We start from the raw sequence: 19,649 nt of genomic DNA, 5'->3' as shown, positions 1-19,649 counted from the left end.
GGAGCCACCTCTCCAGCCCATTTTCTTAAATAGAAAAGTTCATGTTTAGGAAATCTGAAGGAATGTCGAGGCTTCTATACATTCTCAACAGCTGGTGCCCTAACTCAGCAAGTCTTCCTCTAGGTCAAGCTCCCACCATCCTACCAGGACATCTTCCAGCAGAGACACAGAGTGACTGGGGTTCTCAGGGTTCCTCTTTTGAATCAGTGTTTATCCATTTTCACATTTCCTGATGCATTCTTCTTCTTCTATACTATCAACACGGACAGTTAACGAGACCGGGCATTAAAAGGGTCTAGACTGGCCGGGTGGTAGTGGTGCATGCCTTTAGTCCCACAGCACTTGGGAGGCAGAGGCAGGCAGAACTCTGTGAGTTCAAGGCCAGCCTGAGCTACAGAGCAATTTCCAGGACAGGCTCCAAAGCTACACAGAGAAACCCTGTCTCGGGGGAAAGAAAAGGGGAGGGTCTAGACTGATGATACTGCTGTATACTTCTACATGATATGGGACAATTTACACATCAGCGTCACACCACATCATTTCATCCTCCTACCGTCTACTGCACAGTCACCCAAGGCACAGTGGCCCCGAGGGAGTTACTCCACTAAGATTTTAAGCTGGTGGAATGGCCAAGGAAAGCTCTACACAGACCAGTCCTTTGCCTCTACTTTGGCCAACGCTAAATGATCTAACACACATTAATATGTCTCAGGTGACTTAGCCACCAGTTCCCAGACATTCACAAAATGTTTCTTATTTTAGCGATGTGAATCTCAGCTTGCACTCATATGTTGAACTTCTGTTTTAGCCTTGTCAGTTTTAGAAGAAATCACTGCCACCGAGACTGAAATGGGAACCACGGTAAGTAAATCTATATTTCCACGTTACTACGCTAACTCAAAAATTGTGAGTCCTAGACAGAGAGTGTGCAGTAACCCCCAGCCTCTGTGATTGTTCCAGCTGCAGTCAATGCTGGTGGGCGGTCACAGCATCCCAGACGAGCTCGTCATGAAGTTGATCCTGGAGAAGCTCAAGTCTCCAGAAGTTTCTCACTTTGGTATGTGGTATGTCCGTGCATGTGTGCATGCGTGCGTGCACAGGGAAGCACCATTGGCAGTTTCTTGGATTCCTTTCTATTGTTTTTGACTCAGGAACCTCACAGCCCCTATTGAGCTGAGCATCTTGTTTGTTTTTGCTTTTTTTTTTTTTAAACACTTTTCTCTTTGGTCTTTGGTCTTTTGGGGGACCTGCCACCCTGCTCCCAAATAAATCACACACAAAGGCTTATTCTTACTTATAAATGCCTGGCCTTAGCTTGGCTTGTTGCTAGCTAGCTTTTCTTTAACTTTAAATTAACCCATCTATCTTTTGCCTCTGGGCTTTTTCCTTTTCTTACACTTGTATATCTTACTTTCACTCTAACTCAGTGGCTGGCTGTGTGGCTGGGGGGCTGGGGGCTGGGGGGCTGGGGGGCTGCCCCCTAGCGTCCTCCTCTCCTTGTTCTCTTGCTCCTCTATCCTCCCACATTTCTCCTCCTATATATTCTCTCTGCCTGCCAGCCCCGCCTATCCTTTCTCCTGCCTTGCTATTGGCCATTCAGCTCTTTATTAGACCATCAGGTGTTTTAGACAGGCACAGTAACACAGCTTCACAGAGTTAAACAAATGCAGCATAAAAGAATGCAACACATCTTTGCATCATGAAACAAATATTCCACAGCATAAACAAATGTAACACACCTTAAAATAATATTCCACAGCATCTCAGATAGATTCAAGTGCTTCTTTGTTTTTAATCCTCTAGTGTCCACATTTGCTTTTGGGGTTTTTTGTTGGCGGTGGTTTTTTTCCGAGACAGGGTTTCTTTATATAGCCTTGGCTGTCCTGGAACTCTGCAGACCAGGCTGGCTTCGAACTCTTGCCACTGCCTCCTGAGTGCTGGGATTAGAGGAGTGCACCACTACCACCTAGCCACATTTGCTTTTTTAAATGCCCTCAGTGTTGTTTAGCGCTCTGCTACCTGATGAATCCAAGTGTCCAGGAGGTGCCTTGGCCTTCTTGCAGTCTGTGGCTTCAACCATCTGCTCCCTGTTCACCCGGCCACTGCTGCCTTGTCAGCGGTGTGAGAACCGGAACTGCTTCCCCCTGAGACTACCTTGCCAGGGCTACTCCTGCTCACCCAGCCTGCCCTCTGGCCACACCCCAAAAGTCTCTCCCTGCACAAAAGGATTCTGAGTAAGGGCTTTGCTCTCTCTAGTTTTTCAGACAAGGCCACTGAAGCCAGGGCAACTCAAAAGAAAAGAGGCAAACGCTGAGATATTTGCAAAAGATGGGAAGAAGCACAAGCATGCCTCGGGAGAAAGACGTCCACCGAAATAGATTTGTTGGCTGAAAGGAAAATTCCGGAAGAGAGTCAAGGGAGAACTTTGTAACTGTTAGGACTCTAGAGTTAAGGCTGGAAGTGTAGTTGGGTGGTAGAGCACTTGCCTAGCATATTCAGAGCCCTAGGTTCAGTTCTCAGGGCTGAAAATCTAAAAAGCTACATAAAAATATAGGGATTAAAAATAAAATATGGTACAGTAAAAAACTGTATCAAAGCAAACCAGAAATGAAGCCACCGATAACACCATTTGTCCTTTCAATAACTATCTCACTTTAATTACTTTTCATAAAATTTTTGCTAAGTTCTCAAGGCTGAAACATAGTTTACAATTGTTCCTCAAAGGGGAAAAAATTAAAAAAAGCAGAAAAATATATTGAAGTCCTTTAATTTCTAGCTGAGGAATTGAGATTTATTTTACTAATGAGAGAAAAGTTTCTTGGGAAAGCAAGTGACATAATTTAAAAGTATATGGAGGGAATCAATGTGATGGTGGTACCCAAGACACATTTCAAAGAGAAGATTTCAGCTTCTGTGTGGGAATGAAAGCCAATAAATGTTCTAAAGCCCAAATCATACTGTGCTCTGTTCCTTAAGCTGTACAGCAGGCACATGGTTGTTTCATCACTCTCTATAACTACATAGATATCACATGTATGTGTTCCACTAGGTTATTAAGTACTAATTTAAAAATGAAAATAATAGGTCATATAAAAGTCATGTGACCGTTTCTAACCTGAGTTAAAAGAAGTATTAGCATGGAGTTTCTTTCCATAAGTGTCTCATCTAAAACAAACTGACTTAGTTTTTTAAAGAATTTAAAACATTTATTTACGTATTCTTATGGTTTAGGGGGAGCATTTACACACTATGGCATGCCTGTGGAGGTCAGAGGACAATTCGAGGGAGCTGGTTCTCTTCTTTTGTCCTATGAACACTGGGGATTGAACCCAGGTCCTTGGGCTTTGTGACAATTACCTTTACCCCCTGAGCCATGTTGCCTGCCCCCAACTTAGAATTTATAAAGATGTTTTCTCCTAGTCAGTGATTTTTTTAATCAGAAAAACATATTTACAGCTATACTTCATGTGGTAATAACTATTAACTTAAAATTTGTGACAGATAATTGTATGAATTTCATTTACTTGTTAATAGCTATGTAATATTTTATAAACTATAACAAAGCCATGCTCTCACATAGTGATATTATAAATTGTTAACTTATATTTTAATAGGTTACATCATCACTGAAATACCAACACTGACACAGGATAACCTGACCACTTTGAACCAAGTAGAACTTGTTAAAAATTTAGAATTGCAACCAGATGTCATAATCAATATTAAGGTAAGGATACTAGTTGCTTTCTGCAACAGCAAATCTTTTCTTTTCAGAAAACTTAAATTCAAGGAATGCTTTCACACTTTAAAAAAAAGATTTATTTTATTTTTTTAGTAGTGGGGGACGGGGCTTGTACAAGTGAGTGCAGATGCTTAAGAAGGCCAGAAGAGGGCGTCGGACCCCTCCCCCCTGCAAGGCTGGAGTCACAGGCAGCTGTGAGCCACCTGATGAACTTGGGTCCTCCGTAAGAGCTGTACATGCTCTGAAGCACCAAGCCGTGTCTCCGGCCCATGTTTCTATGCTCTCTGGGTAGTTATGGAAACAGTCATCTACGTACCACACTTCTGAGCGTGTGCTCCTGAAGCTCCGCCCACCAGAAACACTTCCTTGCCCCATCACCAGACTTAATCATAGCTAATTCTTGTAAAGCGGTGTGGGCATCCTCTCATCAGAACCTGCCCTGGCAGCTCCTCCCCCAGTGCCACCACACAGACACACAGACAAGCAGACAGACAGACAGACAGACAGACAGACACACACACACACACACACACACACACACTTACCACTGAGCTGTTCATTGCTTCTCTGGGAGGCTTCCCTGTTTATCTCTATCATCACTTACCTCTCTGTTACAGTTGTCCATTTTCCTTCACAACCCCTACATGACAGTATAATCATGACTCGTTCATGTCAGCACCGACCTTGTACACTGCATGGCACCTAATCACTTCTAATAACTTTAGCAATTAAATCAAAGAATATGCAAAGGACTCATATGTATAACGTTAAGGCACACTGTATGACATTGATTGAGTCAAGACTGGATCATATTTCCAATTCTCCTCTTTATTGTCTCCTACAATTTGACAGATCATATTAGATCATATTTAGACACTTCAATTTCCTCTTTACACAGATGGCAACAGCTGCCTCATGGGCTGTGACCATAGTTGGATAGGACACTGTCTGAGTGTGTAATGGTGAATGGCAAAGCTTGTGTGTTCAGGCTCTGCCTGGCTCCCCAAAGGGCTTATGATGGCTCCACATAGATTTGGTTCTCAGCTCTGTTGTTGAGACTCAAGGGTGTGTCGGGGTCAGCTGTGAGAGAGGAAGTCTTCTAATGCTGAGCACGCTGTGTGCTGTAGCCCTGCTGCTACTATGGGCAGGATTGGATCAAAATCCTGAGCAGGCCTGGTATGGTGATGCATGATAGGTGTGGTGATGCATGCCAGGTGTGGTGATGCATGCCAGGTGTGGTGATGCATGCCTGGTGTGGTGATGCATGCCAGGTGTGGTGATGCATGCCAAGTGTGGTGATGCATGCCAAGTGTGGTGATGCATGATAGGTGTGGTGATGCATGCCAGGTGTGATGATGGCATGCCAGGTGTGGTGAAGCATGACTGGGGTGGTGATGCATGCCTGGTGTGGTTTTGCATGGCAGGTGTGGTGATGCATGCCTAGTGTGGTGATGCATGCCTGGTGTGGTGATGCATGCCAGATGTGGTGATGCATGCCAGGTGTGGTGATGCATGCCAGGTGTGGTGATGCATGCCAGGTGTGGTGATGCATGACTGGGGTGGTGATGCATGCCAGGTGTGGTGATGCATGCCAGGTGTGGTGATGCATGCCAGGTGTGGTGGCTCACACAGAAGAATCAAGAGTAAGGTTAGACTAGGCTATGTAGTAAAACAAACAAACAAAAATCTGATCAAACTTGAGAATGACCCACATAAGAACATTTGCTGACAGAGGCAGAAGATAAGCTTCATTAACTAAAACCAAATGTAATGTCAGGAAGTAAAGGACAGATTACACAGAGATTAAACCTGGTGAAAAGAAAGCCCACAGACCCAAAGGCCCCAAACGTTCACTACATTGGAGTGCTGAACTTGGCTCTGATTTTCCTGGTCTCATTCCCGTTTTGATAAATACCCTGACAGAAGCCAGCATAGGGAAAAAATGTTTATTTTCAACTCCAGGTTGGTTTTTGTTTTCAGCTCGGTACAAAGTAGAGTCACCTGGGACGTGGAAGCGGGACCCTCGGCTGAGGAATTTGCCCATCTCAGATTGGCCTGTGAGCACATCTGTGGGGCGTTACGCTGATGATGCAGGAGGGCTCAGCCCACAATGGGTAGTGCCATCTCTTGGCCAGTGGTTCTGGTCTCCATAAAAAGCCTGCTGAGCACTGAGTCTGAAAACAGGCCAATCGGCAGCTTCCTCCGTGGTTTCTGCTCCGGGTTCCTGCCCTGACTTCCTTCAATGGTGGACTGTTGCTTGAAAATGTAAGCCGCCGGGCAGTGGTGGCACATGCCTTTAATCCCAGCACTCGGGAGGCAGAGGCAGGCGGATCTCTGTGAGTTCGAGGCCAGCCTGGTCTCCAAAGCGAATTCCAGGAAAGGCGCAAAGCTACACAGAGAAACCCTGTCTCGAAAAACCAAAAAAAAAAAAAAAAAAAAAAAACCAAACAAACAAACAAACCCTTCCCCCCTAAAAAACAAACAAACAAACAAAACCCGAAAATGTAAGGCAAACCCTTTCTTCCCGGAGGTATTTTTGCTCACGGTGTGTATCACAGCAACAGAAAACAGACAAGGACACGGTCCGTCATAGCAGCGAAGTCAAGGCAGCAGGAACTGAAAATACCTATGACTCTGTCCTAGATTCAGGGTTGCTGTTTTGGCACAGTGAATGGCTACATAGACAATTCTCCTGCAACATCCCTAGGCATCACATTACAGTCAAGAGTAGAGACAGACAAATGTATGTATGTCTAACGTTCAGGTAACTTCCTCTCACTTCTATAGTCCAGGACCCAAAGCTGGGGGTTGGGTGGGGTGGGGGAGGGCAATTAATTTCAGGCTGGGTGGTTTCCATATCAATTAAAGCAATCAAGACTGTCCTCCACAAACATGCCCACAGGCCAATTTGATCGAGACAGTCCCTAGGTCTGTCTGCCCAGGTAATTCTAGCTTGTGCCAATTTGATAATTCCAGTTAACCACACATGCATACTAACCTGAGGCAGCAGAAAGGGAGCTGTAACTAGTTATTGGTCAAGAGACCAGCCATTCTTCAGGAAGAATGAGTCTCCCAGGACAGAGATGAGAACTCTTCTGTAGACACCATAAACAAGAAGACTCCGTAGAGGATACAAAGTTCTTAGTCCCTTTGTAAATGGATAGCGAGTGTCTCCACTCTTAGCGTCCACTGAGTAACCAAAGTGTTATACAACCCAGTGCAATGCCAGCTTCTCAGTAGTTTGGGGTTAATTGGTAAAAAGCCTGTAGTTTCTATAGACTAGAAGTTTCCAGCTTGGGACCCATGAGTCTCAAAGCACTCATAAGTCTCCTTAAATTATATGTAAAAATGTGCGTGTATGTATATTTTCTGCGACAAAAAGTATACATCTTTCATGATACTTTAAAGGGGTTTGTGCTACAGAGAACACGTATGGCCAGCAGGCGTCTAGAGTAGGTTCTCAGAGCAAACAGCCGCAGAGCCCTGAAGCTTGTTCAAATGCAAATTCTTGAGCTAAGGATCAGAAGCAGTGAGGGTAGATTCCAGCTGTTAGGTTGCAGGGTCTTCCAAGTGATTCTCACACTTCTAAACCTTGAGGACCCCTGTCTGAGGCACAACAGGGCACCTTCCTAACTCAATGATCACTTCCTACAATGTATAGGTTTTTTTTTTTTTTAATTACCTACATTAATTAAAATCCCTTTGGTGAAAACTTAGGAGCCTGCATAAAGGTCTGCCTCTCTAGTACACAGTGCATACACCACTACCACCCATCTCCACATAGAGATGGCATGATGAAATCAGGAAATGAGCAAGGGGGGTGGCGTCCACAGTAACTGGCTTCTTTTGTTTCCCCGAGTGTGGTGGTCACCAGAGTCACAGATGTTTAAAACAAACAAACAAACAAACAAACAAACAAACAAACAAGAATATGTTGCCCAGGATGGCATCCAACTCCCAAGCCTCCTGCCTCAGCCTGCTCAGTGCTGGAATCATAGGTGTTTCCTCTCCGACCCGGCTGCTGACAATGTTTTTGAAAGTGGCTAAGCCACTCTGATATTAGAAAGTTACAAGGGGCACAGAAATGTGTAGCAAGCTGGCCAGATGAGTTATGTCTCCCATGTTTGAGCATTACTATCCTAAAAGAACATCTAGATACTTTTAGGATTTTAAGACAGACACTTCATTTATGAGTGTGTGAGTACAGGCACACATGCGCAGTGGAGGTTGTAGGAAGTTGTTCTCAGAGTCGCCAGTCTCCCGGGAGGAGGACTGGGTTACAGATGTGTACTTCTGTGTCCAGTTTGGTTCACAGCTTCCAGCAATCGAACGCAGGTCGTCGCATTTGCTCAGCAATTCCCTGCCCCTTCACCTAGATTGTTTTTGCTGTTGGTGTTCAACAAAACATTCAAAGCAGGATTTGTGCTCTCACAGCATCACTAGCATTAATAAAGCACACGGAGAGCACAGGGGTGGATGGGAAGACCACCATGCGACATTACCGTCTGCAAGATATCAGATTACTTCCCTTTGCAGTAGCCTGAGAACTGAGTGAATCCGTGCATATGGAAGCATCCTGAAAGATGGAAGTTATTTGTATACTTTGGTTTGGGCTTTGGTTACCATGTGGGATATGTTTTCTCTGTTTGCAGAATTTAAAGCCTATATAACATGATCTTTCAGGTCCCATTTCTGAATTTTATGAAATATTTTTTCCATAAAGTGACAATAAAAATTGCACATTTATATCAATATTTTGGCAGGAGATTCATTTTCCTTCATTCTTAGCCTCTTTAAGCTAAAATTATAAAATCCTGTGAAACTCTGCAGATAAAACTGATTTTCTGTTCTATTTTTTATTCCTTTCACTATTCTGCTCGCCCTCTCTCTTCTATATAAAATGTCTGATAATCTCATATGTATTAATCTTAGACAAATAAGACTGTTGACCTGACGTGTAGATCATGTACTGAAATTTGCCTGGACTAGAATTTAATGCAAATACCATCACAGTATTGCATTTGCTCAAATTTAAGGAAAAATTTAAATTTATCTAGTGGATAATATGAAACAGGAAATAAAGTTTATTTCAAATTTAAATTCAAGAAAAGCTGAAGTTTATTCCAAGAGGATGAGAAGCCCAAAGTGTTAGAGAAATCGGGCCTAGAAAAGAGAGGGACTAGAGAGATGACTCAGTGGTTAAGATTACCTGCTGCTCTTCCAGAGAACCCAGGTCAATTCCCGGCATCCATATGGTGGCTCATAACCTCTGTAAACCCAGTTACAGGGGATCTGATGCCCTCTTCTGGCCTTCATGGGTACCAGGCACATACATGGTACATGGACATACATGAGGATAAAACACCTACACACATAAAAATGATGATAAATACATTTTTTAAAAAAAGAAACAGGAAGAAGAAAAAGAAAAGTTACACTTTTCTGAGCAATTCAGAAAAATGGGCAGACTTATAAAGCTTCATGTCTGAGGTTCTATAAGAGACTACAACGTAGGGTGGGAATTCCGAAAGAGAAAGGGATAATTATTCCACCTATCTCCCGAGCATGGCTTAGTGTGAGCCTGCCTTCCTAGAAAATCAAATGTTTTAATGATCTCATAATGTTGTTTCATAGTGTGGTGACTATGATTTGTGCCAAAGAATCTCTGGGCAAAGACAGCACAGTTCTACAGGGTATATATACTCTAGAGAGCAGTGGGACCCTGAGATCATCGAGAGTCGCAGGAGAAGGAAGAAGGAGCCTCCCAAAGATGGAAAATCTGAAGAGGAAGAAGAGGAGGAAGAACAAGAAGAAGAGGAGGTAAGTTCCAGTGTGGTCCTTGCCACGTGATGCCTTTAAAATCTACTAGGACAGGCTCCAAAAGCTACACAGACAAACTCTGTCTTGAAAAAAAAAAATCTACTATGATTAAATGATAGCAAGGGGAAAAGTAGATGCCAGAGAAAATTACATTTCTTTACATTTTTATGATCTGGATGAGACAGACTAAAAATACCTCATGTTTCCAGAACTATTTGAATTTTAAAATGTGTTCCACATAAAAATTAGTATATATTAATGACACAGAGCAGTGGGTTCCACTTTGACGTTTTCACGTGCACATGCAATGTTCTTTGGCCATACTTACCACCCCATCATTCCTACCTGATGCCCTCACCCTCCCACTGGTCCTCTCTCCCTCAAAATACTCACCTTTCTATTTCAGGTCTGATTTATTTATTTTTATCCAGATCCCACATATGAGAGAAAACATGCCGTGTCTTTCTTCCTAAGTGTAGCTTATTTCACTTAGCATGATGATGAGCTCCAGTTGTTCTTAAGACCAGATGGCATATTTGCAGTCTTTATGGCAGGAAAATACTGGTGTGTGTGTGTGTGTGTGTGTGTGTGTGTGTGTGTGTGTGTGTGTGTGTGTAACATATTATATACATACACACACAGCCTACATTTTCTGTTCATGGCAGATGACCAGATGGGCTAACCCCATAACTTGGCTATTATGAGTAGTGCTGCAAGAAACACAGATCTCAGGGATCTCTTGCATATTGACTTTGATTCCTTTGGCTGTGTATACCCACAAGTGGCATGGCTTCTTCATGTGGTCATTTGAACTTTAGTTTCCTGAGGAAATTCCACATTGTTTTCCATAGTGGCTAGACTAACTTACATTTCCAGCAATGATGTATAAAGGTTCTTTTTCTTCTGCATCCCTGCCAGCAATTTGGTGGTTGTTTGTGGTCCCAATGGTGGCCCATCCGAGTTGAGTGAGATGGAATTTCAGTGTAATTTTAACTTCGATTCTCATGGTCCATAGAGATACACATTTTTCATGAATCTTCCCCCCTTTTATTAAACATAGATTCTTTTCTCACACAATATAATCTAAATACAGTTTCACCTTCCTCTGTTCCTCCCAGCTCCTCCCCACATCTGGATCCTGTCCCCTCTGTCTCTCATTAGAAAAGAACAGATAGGGGCTGGAGAGATGGCTCAGAGGTTAAGAGCACTGGCTGCTCTTCCAAAGGTTCTGAGTTCAATTCCCAGCAACCACGTGGTTGCTCACAACCATCTATAATGAGATCTGGTGCCCTCTTCTGGAGTGCAGGCACGCATGCAGACAGAACATTGTGTACATAATAAACAAATAAATCTTTAAAAAAAAAAAAAAAACGGGCCGGGCGGTGGTGGTGCATGCCTTTAATCCCAGCACTCGGGAGGCAGAGCCAGGCCGATCTCTGTGAGTTCGAGGCCAGCCTGGGCTACCAAGTGAGTTCCAGGAAAGGCGCAAAACTACACAGAGAAACCCTGTCTCAAAAAAACAAAAAACAAAAAACAAAAAAAAAACAAAACAAAACCCATAAAACCAAGCTTTAAAAAAAAAAAAAAAAACAGGCTTCTAAGAGGTGACAATCAACAAAATAAAATATAATAAGATGAAATGAAAATCCTCATATCCAAGTTGGCCAAGTCAAGCCAACAGAAAAATAAGAGTCCCAAGAAAAGGGACCCACTCGTTCACACGTTCGGGAATTTCATCCAAGTACTAAACTGAAAGCTATGGTGTGCATGCAGAGGACCTGGTGCAGACCTGTGCGGGCCCTGTGACTGCTGCTTCTGACTCTGAGGTCATATGAGCTTTGCTCAGTTGTTTTAAAAGGTCCTGTTATCCTGGGGTCCTCCATCTCCTCTGTCTCCCAACTCCTTCCGCCTCCTCTTCCGCTGGTTCCCTGAGCTCTGAGGGGAGGATTTGATGGAGATATCTCAATTAGAGCTATGTTTCCCCTCACCCTCTCTCTCTGCATAGTCTCTGGCTGTGGGTCTCTGTATTTGTTCCCATCTCCAGCAGGAGGAAGCTTCTCTGATGATGTCTGATAAGGCACTGATCTATGAGTATAGCAGAATATCGTTAGGAGTCATTTTATTGTTACTTTTCTTTTTTTCAGACCAATAGCATTTGGTTTTACACTAGGTCCCCTGGGCTGTCTAGACTCTGGTTCTTGGTCTCCCAAAAAGTGTCAGGTATGGGTTCCATCTCATGGAGTGGGTCTTAAGTCAAATCAGACAAGGGTTGGTCACTCCCACGAGGTTTGTGCCACATTGCCCTAGCATATTTTAGAGGCAGGACAGATTGTAGGTCAATGGTTTTGTTGTTGGGTTAGTGTTGACTTTTCTCTTTTGGTAGCCTGCGGAGTACCTTTCCATGTCGTAGACACTGGCACATGGGGGTGTAGGTTCTATGCAGGCACCAGCTCTACCTCTCCATGTTAAATGAGTTGTGTGGGTGTTGTCTTCAGCAATGGGACCTTACTGTCAGTTTGTGGGGAGCAAACTATTGTGTTGGCAGCAGCCTGGGTTGTTTGAGGATTTCTAAGGGACCCCTTTGGCCAACAACTCAATTGGATGAAGCTCAGTTCTGGCAATGGATGTTTTATTTGGTGACAAGAGACTGCCAGAAGGGGTCCACCTCCCTTGTTATTTGGAGAATTCATTAGGACTGCCTTCATATAATTTAGGTTTCCACACTGCTCTAGCTGTCTCTCCCCTCATTTCCTCCCTCACTCCCATCTCCCCTTCCCCTTCCCACCCCACCTGAACCTCCTGTTCTCATATCTCCCACCCTGGACTCCAGTCCACCCATAACATCTATTCTATTTCCCCCTCCCAGGGAGATCCATGTGTCCCTCCTGGTCCCTTCCCCTGTGCCTAATCTCTGAGTCTATGGACTGTAGCTTTGTTAACATTTCATTAACAGCTAATATCCAGATATAAGTAAGTGTATACTGTGTTTGTCTTTCTGGGTCTGAGTTACCTCACTCAGATGACTTTTTTCTAGCTCCATCCATTTGCCTGCTTTGGTTTCATGATGTCATTTTTTAAGAACTGAATAATACTCTACTGTGTAAATGTACCACATTTTAATTATCCATTCTTCTGATGGGGGACATCTAGGTTGTTTCCAATTTCTGGCTATTATGAAGAGAATGATGAACATGGTTGAGTAAGTTCTTTGTGGTAGGATGGAGCATCCTTTGCATATATTCCCAGAGGTGGTAAAACAGGATATTGAGGTAGACCAGTTCACATCTTCCTGGGGAACTGCCACACTGACTTCCAAAGTGGCTGTACAAGTTTGCACTCCTGCTAGCAATGAAGGAGTGTTCCCCTTGCTCCACATCCTCTCCAGCATGAGCTGTCGCTTGTGTTTTTTTATCTTAGCCATTGACAGATGTAAGATGGAATCTCAAAGTAGTTCTGGTTTGCATTTCCATGATGGCTAAGGATGTTGAACACTTCTTTAAGTGCTTCTTAGCCATTTGAGTTTCCTCTATTGAGAATTCTCTGTTTAGATCTGAATCCCCTTTTTTAAATTGGGTTATTTGGTTTTTGTATATCAAGCATCTTGAGTTCTTTATATATTTGGGTATTAGACCTCTCTTGGATGTGTAGTTGGTAAAAAATCTTATCCCATTCTGTGGGCTGCCACTTTATGTAATTCACAGTGTCCTTTGCCTTACAGAATCTTTTCATTTTCATGAAGTCCCACTTAATTATCAATCTTAGTGCCTGTGCTATTGGTGTTCTTTTCAGAAAGTCTTCTCCAGTGCCAATGAGTTCAAGGCTATTCCCCACTTTCTATTCCATCAGGTTCAGTGTTTCTGGCTGAGTTCTTTGACCCACTTGGACTTGAGTCTGGGCAGGGTGATAAGTGTGGCTCTATTTGAATTCTACATGCAGACATTCAGTTTGACCAGAACCATTTGTTGAAGATGCTATCTTTTTTCCGGTGTGTATTTCTGGCTTCTTTATCAAAAATTGGATGTCCATAGGTATGTTGGTTTATGTCTGGGGGCTTCAATTCAATTCCATTGATTAATGTGTCTGCTTTTATGTTGGTACCATGCTGTTTTTATTACTATGGCTTTGTACTATAACTTGAAATCAGGAATGGTGATACCTCCAGCAGTTCTTTTATTGTTCAGGATGGTTTTAGCTATCCTGGTGTGTGTGTGTGTGTGTGTGTGTGTGTGTGTGTGTGTGTGTGTGTGTGTGTAGTTGAGAATTGTTGTGTCAAGATCTGTAAGAATTGTGTTGAAATTTTAAGGGGATTGCATTGAATCTGTAGATTGCTTTTGGTAGGATGGCAATTTTTACTATGTTAATCCTACTGATCCATGAGCATGAAAGATCTTTCCATCTTCTGATATCTCCTTCAATTTCTTTCTTCAAAGACTTGAAGTTTTTGTCATGCAAGTTTCTCACTTCCTTGGTTATAATTACTGCAAGATATTTTATATTATTTGAGACTATTGTAAAAGGTGTTGTTTTCCTGGTTTCTTTCTCAGGGTTTTTTGTTTTGTTTTGTTTTTGTTTGTTTGTTTTTGGGGTTTTTTTGCCATTTGTATCTAGGAAGGCTACTAGTTTTTGTGAGTTAATTTTGTATCCAGCTACTTTGCTGAAAGTGTATATTAGCTGTAGGAGTTCCCTAGTGGAATTTTTAGTATCACTTACGCACAATATCATTTCATCTGCAAATAAAGATACTTTGACTTCTTCCTTCCCTATTTGTATCCCCTTGATCCCCTTAAGTTACCTTACTGCTCTAGTTAAAACTTTAAGTATTATATTGAATGGTTATGGAGAGAGTGGACAACCCTGTCTTGTTTCTAATGTTAGTGGAATTGCTTTGAGGTTTTTCTCCATTAAGTTGATGTTAGCAATAGGCTGGCTGTAAACTACCTTTATTATGTTGAAGTGTGCCCCTTGTATCCCTAATCTCTCCAGGATTTTTGTCATTAAGCGGTGCTGGATTTTATCAAAGGCCTTTTCTGTATCTAATTAGATGATCATGCAGGATTTTTTCTTTCAGTTTGTTTATATAGTGGAATACCATCTTAGGGTTTCAATTGCTGTGAAGAGACACTATGACCACAACAATTCTTAGGACTGAACTCAGAGGTTCAGTCCATTATCATCATGGTGAGTCATGGCAGCATGCAGGCAGTTCTGGTACTGGAAAAGTAGTGAGACTCCTATATCTTGTAGGCAACAGGAAGTAGTCTGTGACACTGAGCAAAGCTTAAACACAGAGACCTCAAAGCCTGCCCCCCCCACCCCCCGCCACTCACACTTCCTTCAACAAGGCTACACATCCTAATAGTGCCACTTCCTATGAGCTTATGGGGGCCAATTACATTCCAACTACCACAATTACATATATTGACTTTTGTATATCGAGCCACCCTATAAGTGTTACAGCTCTGAGGGAAAAGGTGTCCCCATTGCAAGTGTGCTACTCTGAAGGGAATGGCATCCTGGCAGTCAGGAGCCAAGGAATACCACAAAGTCACACCGGACAACAAACCTCACACAAGAGATTTATTGGGAAGACACAGGAGAGCGGCTGCCTCTGCTTGTGAGAGAAGCAGCAAAGGACTGAGCAGGAGGCGGGCTTTATAGAGGGTTCACTGGGGGCGGGGCTTTCTAGGATGGCCTGGGATTGGTGGAATTTATGGCCTGATCTTAGAGCAAGCTCAGGGACGGGTGGAATTCTGTGGCCTGATCTTGGGTTGTTTTGTTTTGTTTTCTGTCAGGGAGAGCTAGGCTGCCTGTGTCTGGGGAGCTGAAAACAGCCATTATGGCCTTTAGAGTAGTCTGGATGGGGCCTGGCTGCTCACACTGTAAGGGGCTTACATTCCCCCCTTTTTTGTTCACTACTGATAAACAATCAGGGGTACAGAGAGGGGGTGACATTACCATTAGACTACTTCCTGCTGAATGGGGGGGGCATTGAAGTTTTTGGGGCAAGCTAGATCTTCACTGTTAGGGTATAACCAGGACTTGCTGGCCTCTGGCTCTGTAGCTAGGGGCCAGGAATCTTGTAATAACAACTGATTAAAAGTCTGGTTAGAAATCTTTTTGATCTGTTGCTGAAGAAATTTAGACAAGAAGTTTATGAGGCAGGGTACGATTAGTAGGATTAAGACAAGGAGGAGAAGGGGGTTAAAAAGGGTAATATCCAATTCCGTATTGGACTGTCAATGGTCCACTGGCCAGAGGCATCCAGCTGTTTCTTACATTTTTGGAGATCCATCTGGAGTTGTCAGACCTTATCTTTTATTATACCTGAGTAGTTGACGTAAAAGCAACATTCCTCCCTGAGGAAGAGACAAAGACCACCTCTCTCTGCTGTTAGTCAATCTAACCCTCACCAATTTTATAGCACATGGTGGCCAGTGAGTCCATTTGGCCTGGAGGGTAAGGATGGTCGAGCCACCCATTGGAGATCCTGGATGAACTGAGAGGGTAAGGTCTCAAACAGGGGATGGTGTGACAGGGAGGTGGGGTCGATATCATCTAAAAGGGGTGATATCAGGGATGTAAGGACCTTTGTGGAGCTTTGGACCACTTCTTCTACCATGTCTATACCTAGGGGTTGAGAGAGTGGGATGTAGATCCTCTGTATTTTGATCATTCCTGCTGGGCAGCTGTGATAAATGCTACAGTATAGTTTACCAATGACCCCCATCTCCCATTTGGGGTGGCACAGGTCCTTTTATATCCTTAATTAGGATATAAAAAATTCCCCAGCCTGCATACAAGGTAGAACGCCTTCCTGAATTTGCATCATGTCTCCTCCAGGACCAATAAGGACAGCCTCCACAAGTCCATGGCCAACGCCCTTGGTAATCTCTAGCTCGATCACAGAGAAAGCAAGCATGGGAGACGGGTGTTTTAGAAGTCGACTGAGGTGTTACACAAACGAGTATCTCCTTTTGGCAACCTGCTGGTGAGCAGGCTCCAGACCCCACCACGAGAGTGGTCTGGTCGAACCGTGTAGGTTTCCTAAACCTTTGAAATCTTAATATAACACTAGCAGAGAGGAGGAAAGAAATGTGAAGCATTTTTCATTACCTTAGGTTACTCTCTCATACTTTCCCAACCTGCATTTAAAACACTAGCTTTCACATTCTCAGACCTTTATAACACTTTCTCACACTCTCAGAACTTGCATTAGCTTTTACATTCTCCATCTAGCCATTTACCAGAGACAGGAGTACTTATGACTGGGGCAGTCACTGCAAAGCCAGTGCCTTTAAATCAGTGGTTCTCAACCTTCCTCAGGCTGTGACCCTTTAATACAGTTCCTCATGTGGTGGTGACCCCCAACCATAAAATCATTTCATTGCTACTTCATAACTGTAATTTTGCTACTGTTATGAATCACAATGTAAATATCTGATGTGCAACCCCAGAGGGGCCATGGCCCACAGGTTGAGAATCTCTGCTCTAAATCCTTTTGTTTTGCTCTCCTTTCTGTTATAATCAGATGGTCTATCTGACACAGGACAGAGATTTGGAGGACACTTTAAACAAACATGCTTGGCTCTAGAGTAGGGGGAATCCATAACTCCAAAGCCAACTCCAGAGCCAGCTTTCCATCAAAGCAGACAGCATAAAACAACTTTAATATTATCTACACTCAAAAGACATTCGAACCCCTGCTAAACTGAGCCCAGTGACCAGAAAGCCCAGAGGTAAATTCTGAGAGCTGGCCATCAAAGCAGCCCTGACGAGTGGCGTTAGCAGTCCTGGCTGGTGGCTGGCAGGGGCAGAGAGAGCAAATTCAAAACCAATAAACATAGGACACAGAAAGCTCCCAAGCTCAAAGGAGACCAGGCCAAAACCAGACATGCGGTGTCCACCATCATTCATACGCTCAGCTGAGCCTGATCCATTCTGTCCGGCTCCCTGCCAGTGGCCAGCCCTGGAGGCTGACAGGTTCCAGAGAGGAGGCGAGGGAGGATTGAGCCAGGGCCATTGGTGGTTGGGAGAACCTTGCAGCCTGACTGTCTGGCAGCCAGAGTGCTTCTTTATTTATAGAGAATTCAGTAAGCAGGGGTAGATCCATGTTGTTCCAGATCAGAGATCCTATCATTTCTGTTCCTGGATGTGTTCACTTCCTCTTGTACACCTTCTAGTCATCATTGATAAACCATGACACAAGAGTTACCTTTAAAGTCGTTTTCCCTCATTAACCCCATAGCCCAACTTCTAGGCAGCTCTTGTTTGCTAGGTTTCAAGTTTGCTAGAAAGAAAATCTCCAAGCCAGCCTGGGCAGATCGCCATGTCCCGAGTAGTGTATTATTAACTCTTTATAGTCAGAGTGTTCAAGAAGAATCCTCAGGCCAAAGCTGCTGCAGTTATTATTCAATTTCTGACATAATACGAGATTCATATTTTATATCTTTATAGAATTTATTTGTATGTCGAATCCTGGCATTCTTTTGCTCCTTGGTCACATGACACCACAGTGACCCTGCACAGGCGAACTTTTATAAGAAAGGGAGGTTCTGACAACTCATTCTTTTATCGTTTTTCCACACCATTATTTGCCCATCAATATAAGGCCCTGTGTAGGGCAGAGGTAACTCCAGCCAATCTAACTTTGTTGTTGTGTATGCCAAGTAATTGCCTGAGCATATCCTGTTACAGTACTTTGTTCTGATCATCTTGTTCCTGAGTAAGTACAGGGGCAGATGTTTCAAGAATGTCTCATAGCGTCATAAAGAGGTCTCTGGTTTCTTTATGTACGTCACAACCTCCAAGGCAGAAGTAGATAAGGATATCTCCCTAAAAGTGGGAGTAGTAATGTGCTCAGGGCTTTCCTGGGGGAAGCTTAGAAGCCGTACTCCTAGGAGAAGGCATAAATGATTCATAAGGATTTTTTCATCAATCCAATATCCCAAAGTTGTACAAATATTAAAAGCCCACCAAGTATGCAACACACAGAAATCAAACCAAAAGTAGTGTGGCGACAATCGTGTGGCTCAGCTCGGCTGGATCTCTGTCAAGCAGCTGTGCTGGCTTTGTGGCTTCTGCCGTTCCCAGCAGATATGCCTGCACCAGCTCCCGTGTCTGCCACAAGACTTACAGACACACCGGAAGACACAGACCCGTCTGCACACAGAACACAGGTAGACAGAACTTTCTAAAGAGCCAGGAGCAGGTGGGCAGGCTGTGCCTTGCTTTTGCCCTGGGTAGGAGCGAAAGGGTTTTGTAGTTGGATGAAGACAGGAGAACTGTGGTTGGCTGTAAGGGATTTGGGGTGTCCCATACTCAGCGGTGCGCCCGGGAGGCTGACGAGGGAAAAGGTGTGTCAGGTTGAATGGTTTGGAGAAGGAACAGTCAGCGAGCCTGGGATCACGAGGATTGGGGCAGTGAAGGAGGCAGAGGCTCCCACTTTGGCTAAGCGGTCAACAAGGCAATGGGACAGGCTGGCACTGCGAGGGAGGAGTGGGTGAGCGCAGCACCCCTAAAGACACAGCTCGCCGGTGGGTCTGGTGAGGTTGATAAGGCTGTCCCCCTACTCCGGCACTAGAGGAATGAGAAGGACAGGTGGGTCCCCAGAGCTCCATCAGGACCAAGTAAGTGGCCCCAGTGTCCGAAAGGAAGAAGATGGGTCACCCTGATACTGATGACTACCCAAGGGACCCTGTTGAAAATGGCGGTGTTCGGGCCAAGGGAACCTGAGCCCCCTCAGTCTTCATGGCCAGGCCTAGGAGGTCAGTTGGAGGGTGATCTGGGATCGATGTCCTCATACTGTGAGGGACATGGGGGCAGTCAGCTGCCCAGTGTCCTCCTTGATGGCACCTTGGACGTGGTCAAGGTGGTTTATAGGGAGGGGCCCAGGCAGGCCCAGGCCCAGCGACCTTCGTGACCGCATTTGAGGCATGGATCCAGAGGTCCTTGGGTTTGGGAAGGCAAGGGAGCCTGGGCAGTTGCTATGGACAGCCGAAAGTCCTTAGCTAGCATCAGGTAGTTTTGTTTTCTGGCCTTTTCAATCTCTCCCATGGTACACCTTGAAGGCCACTGCTAAAATTTCTGC

General features: G+C 44.1%; 1 protein-coding gene across 3 annotated transcripts in view; it reads left to right on the top strand.

Moving 5' to 3' along the window:
* The window catches only part of Ak9 (adenylate kinase 9), a 139,974-nt gene that overhangs the window by 9,237 nt on the left and 111,088 nt on the right, over nucleotides 1-19,649 (top strand). For 2 of the 3 annotated variants that reach the window (XM_016001353.3, XM_076552408.1), the window contains exons 4-7: nucleotides 809-861; nucleotides 961-1,057; nucleotides 3,615-3,727; nucleotides 9,377-9,562. In XM_016001353.3, coding sequence (XP_015856839.1) covers nucleotides 809-861; nucleotides 961-1,057; nucleotides 3,615-3,727; nucleotides 9,377-9,562 — 449 coding nt within the window. Of the gene's footprint in view, nucleotides 1-808; nucleotides 862-960; nucleotides 1,058-3,614; nucleotides 3,728-9,376; nucleotides 9,563-13,511; nucleotides 13,591-19,649 lie in introns of those variants that run through there. The other variant, XM_076552407.1, reaches the window with a different exon arrangement.

The sequence above is a fragment of the Peromyscus maniculatus genome, chromosome 16, assembly GCF_049852395.1.
Source record: "Peromyscus maniculatus bairdii isolate BWxNUB_F1_BW_parent chromosome 16, HU_Pman_BW_mat_3.1, whole genome shotgun sequence".
Lineage (NCBI taxonomy): Eukaryota > Metazoa > Chordata > Mammalia > Rodentia > Cricetidae > Peromyscus > Peromyscus maniculatus.
This window is presented reverse-complemented; position numbering and strand designations above follow the sequence as displayed.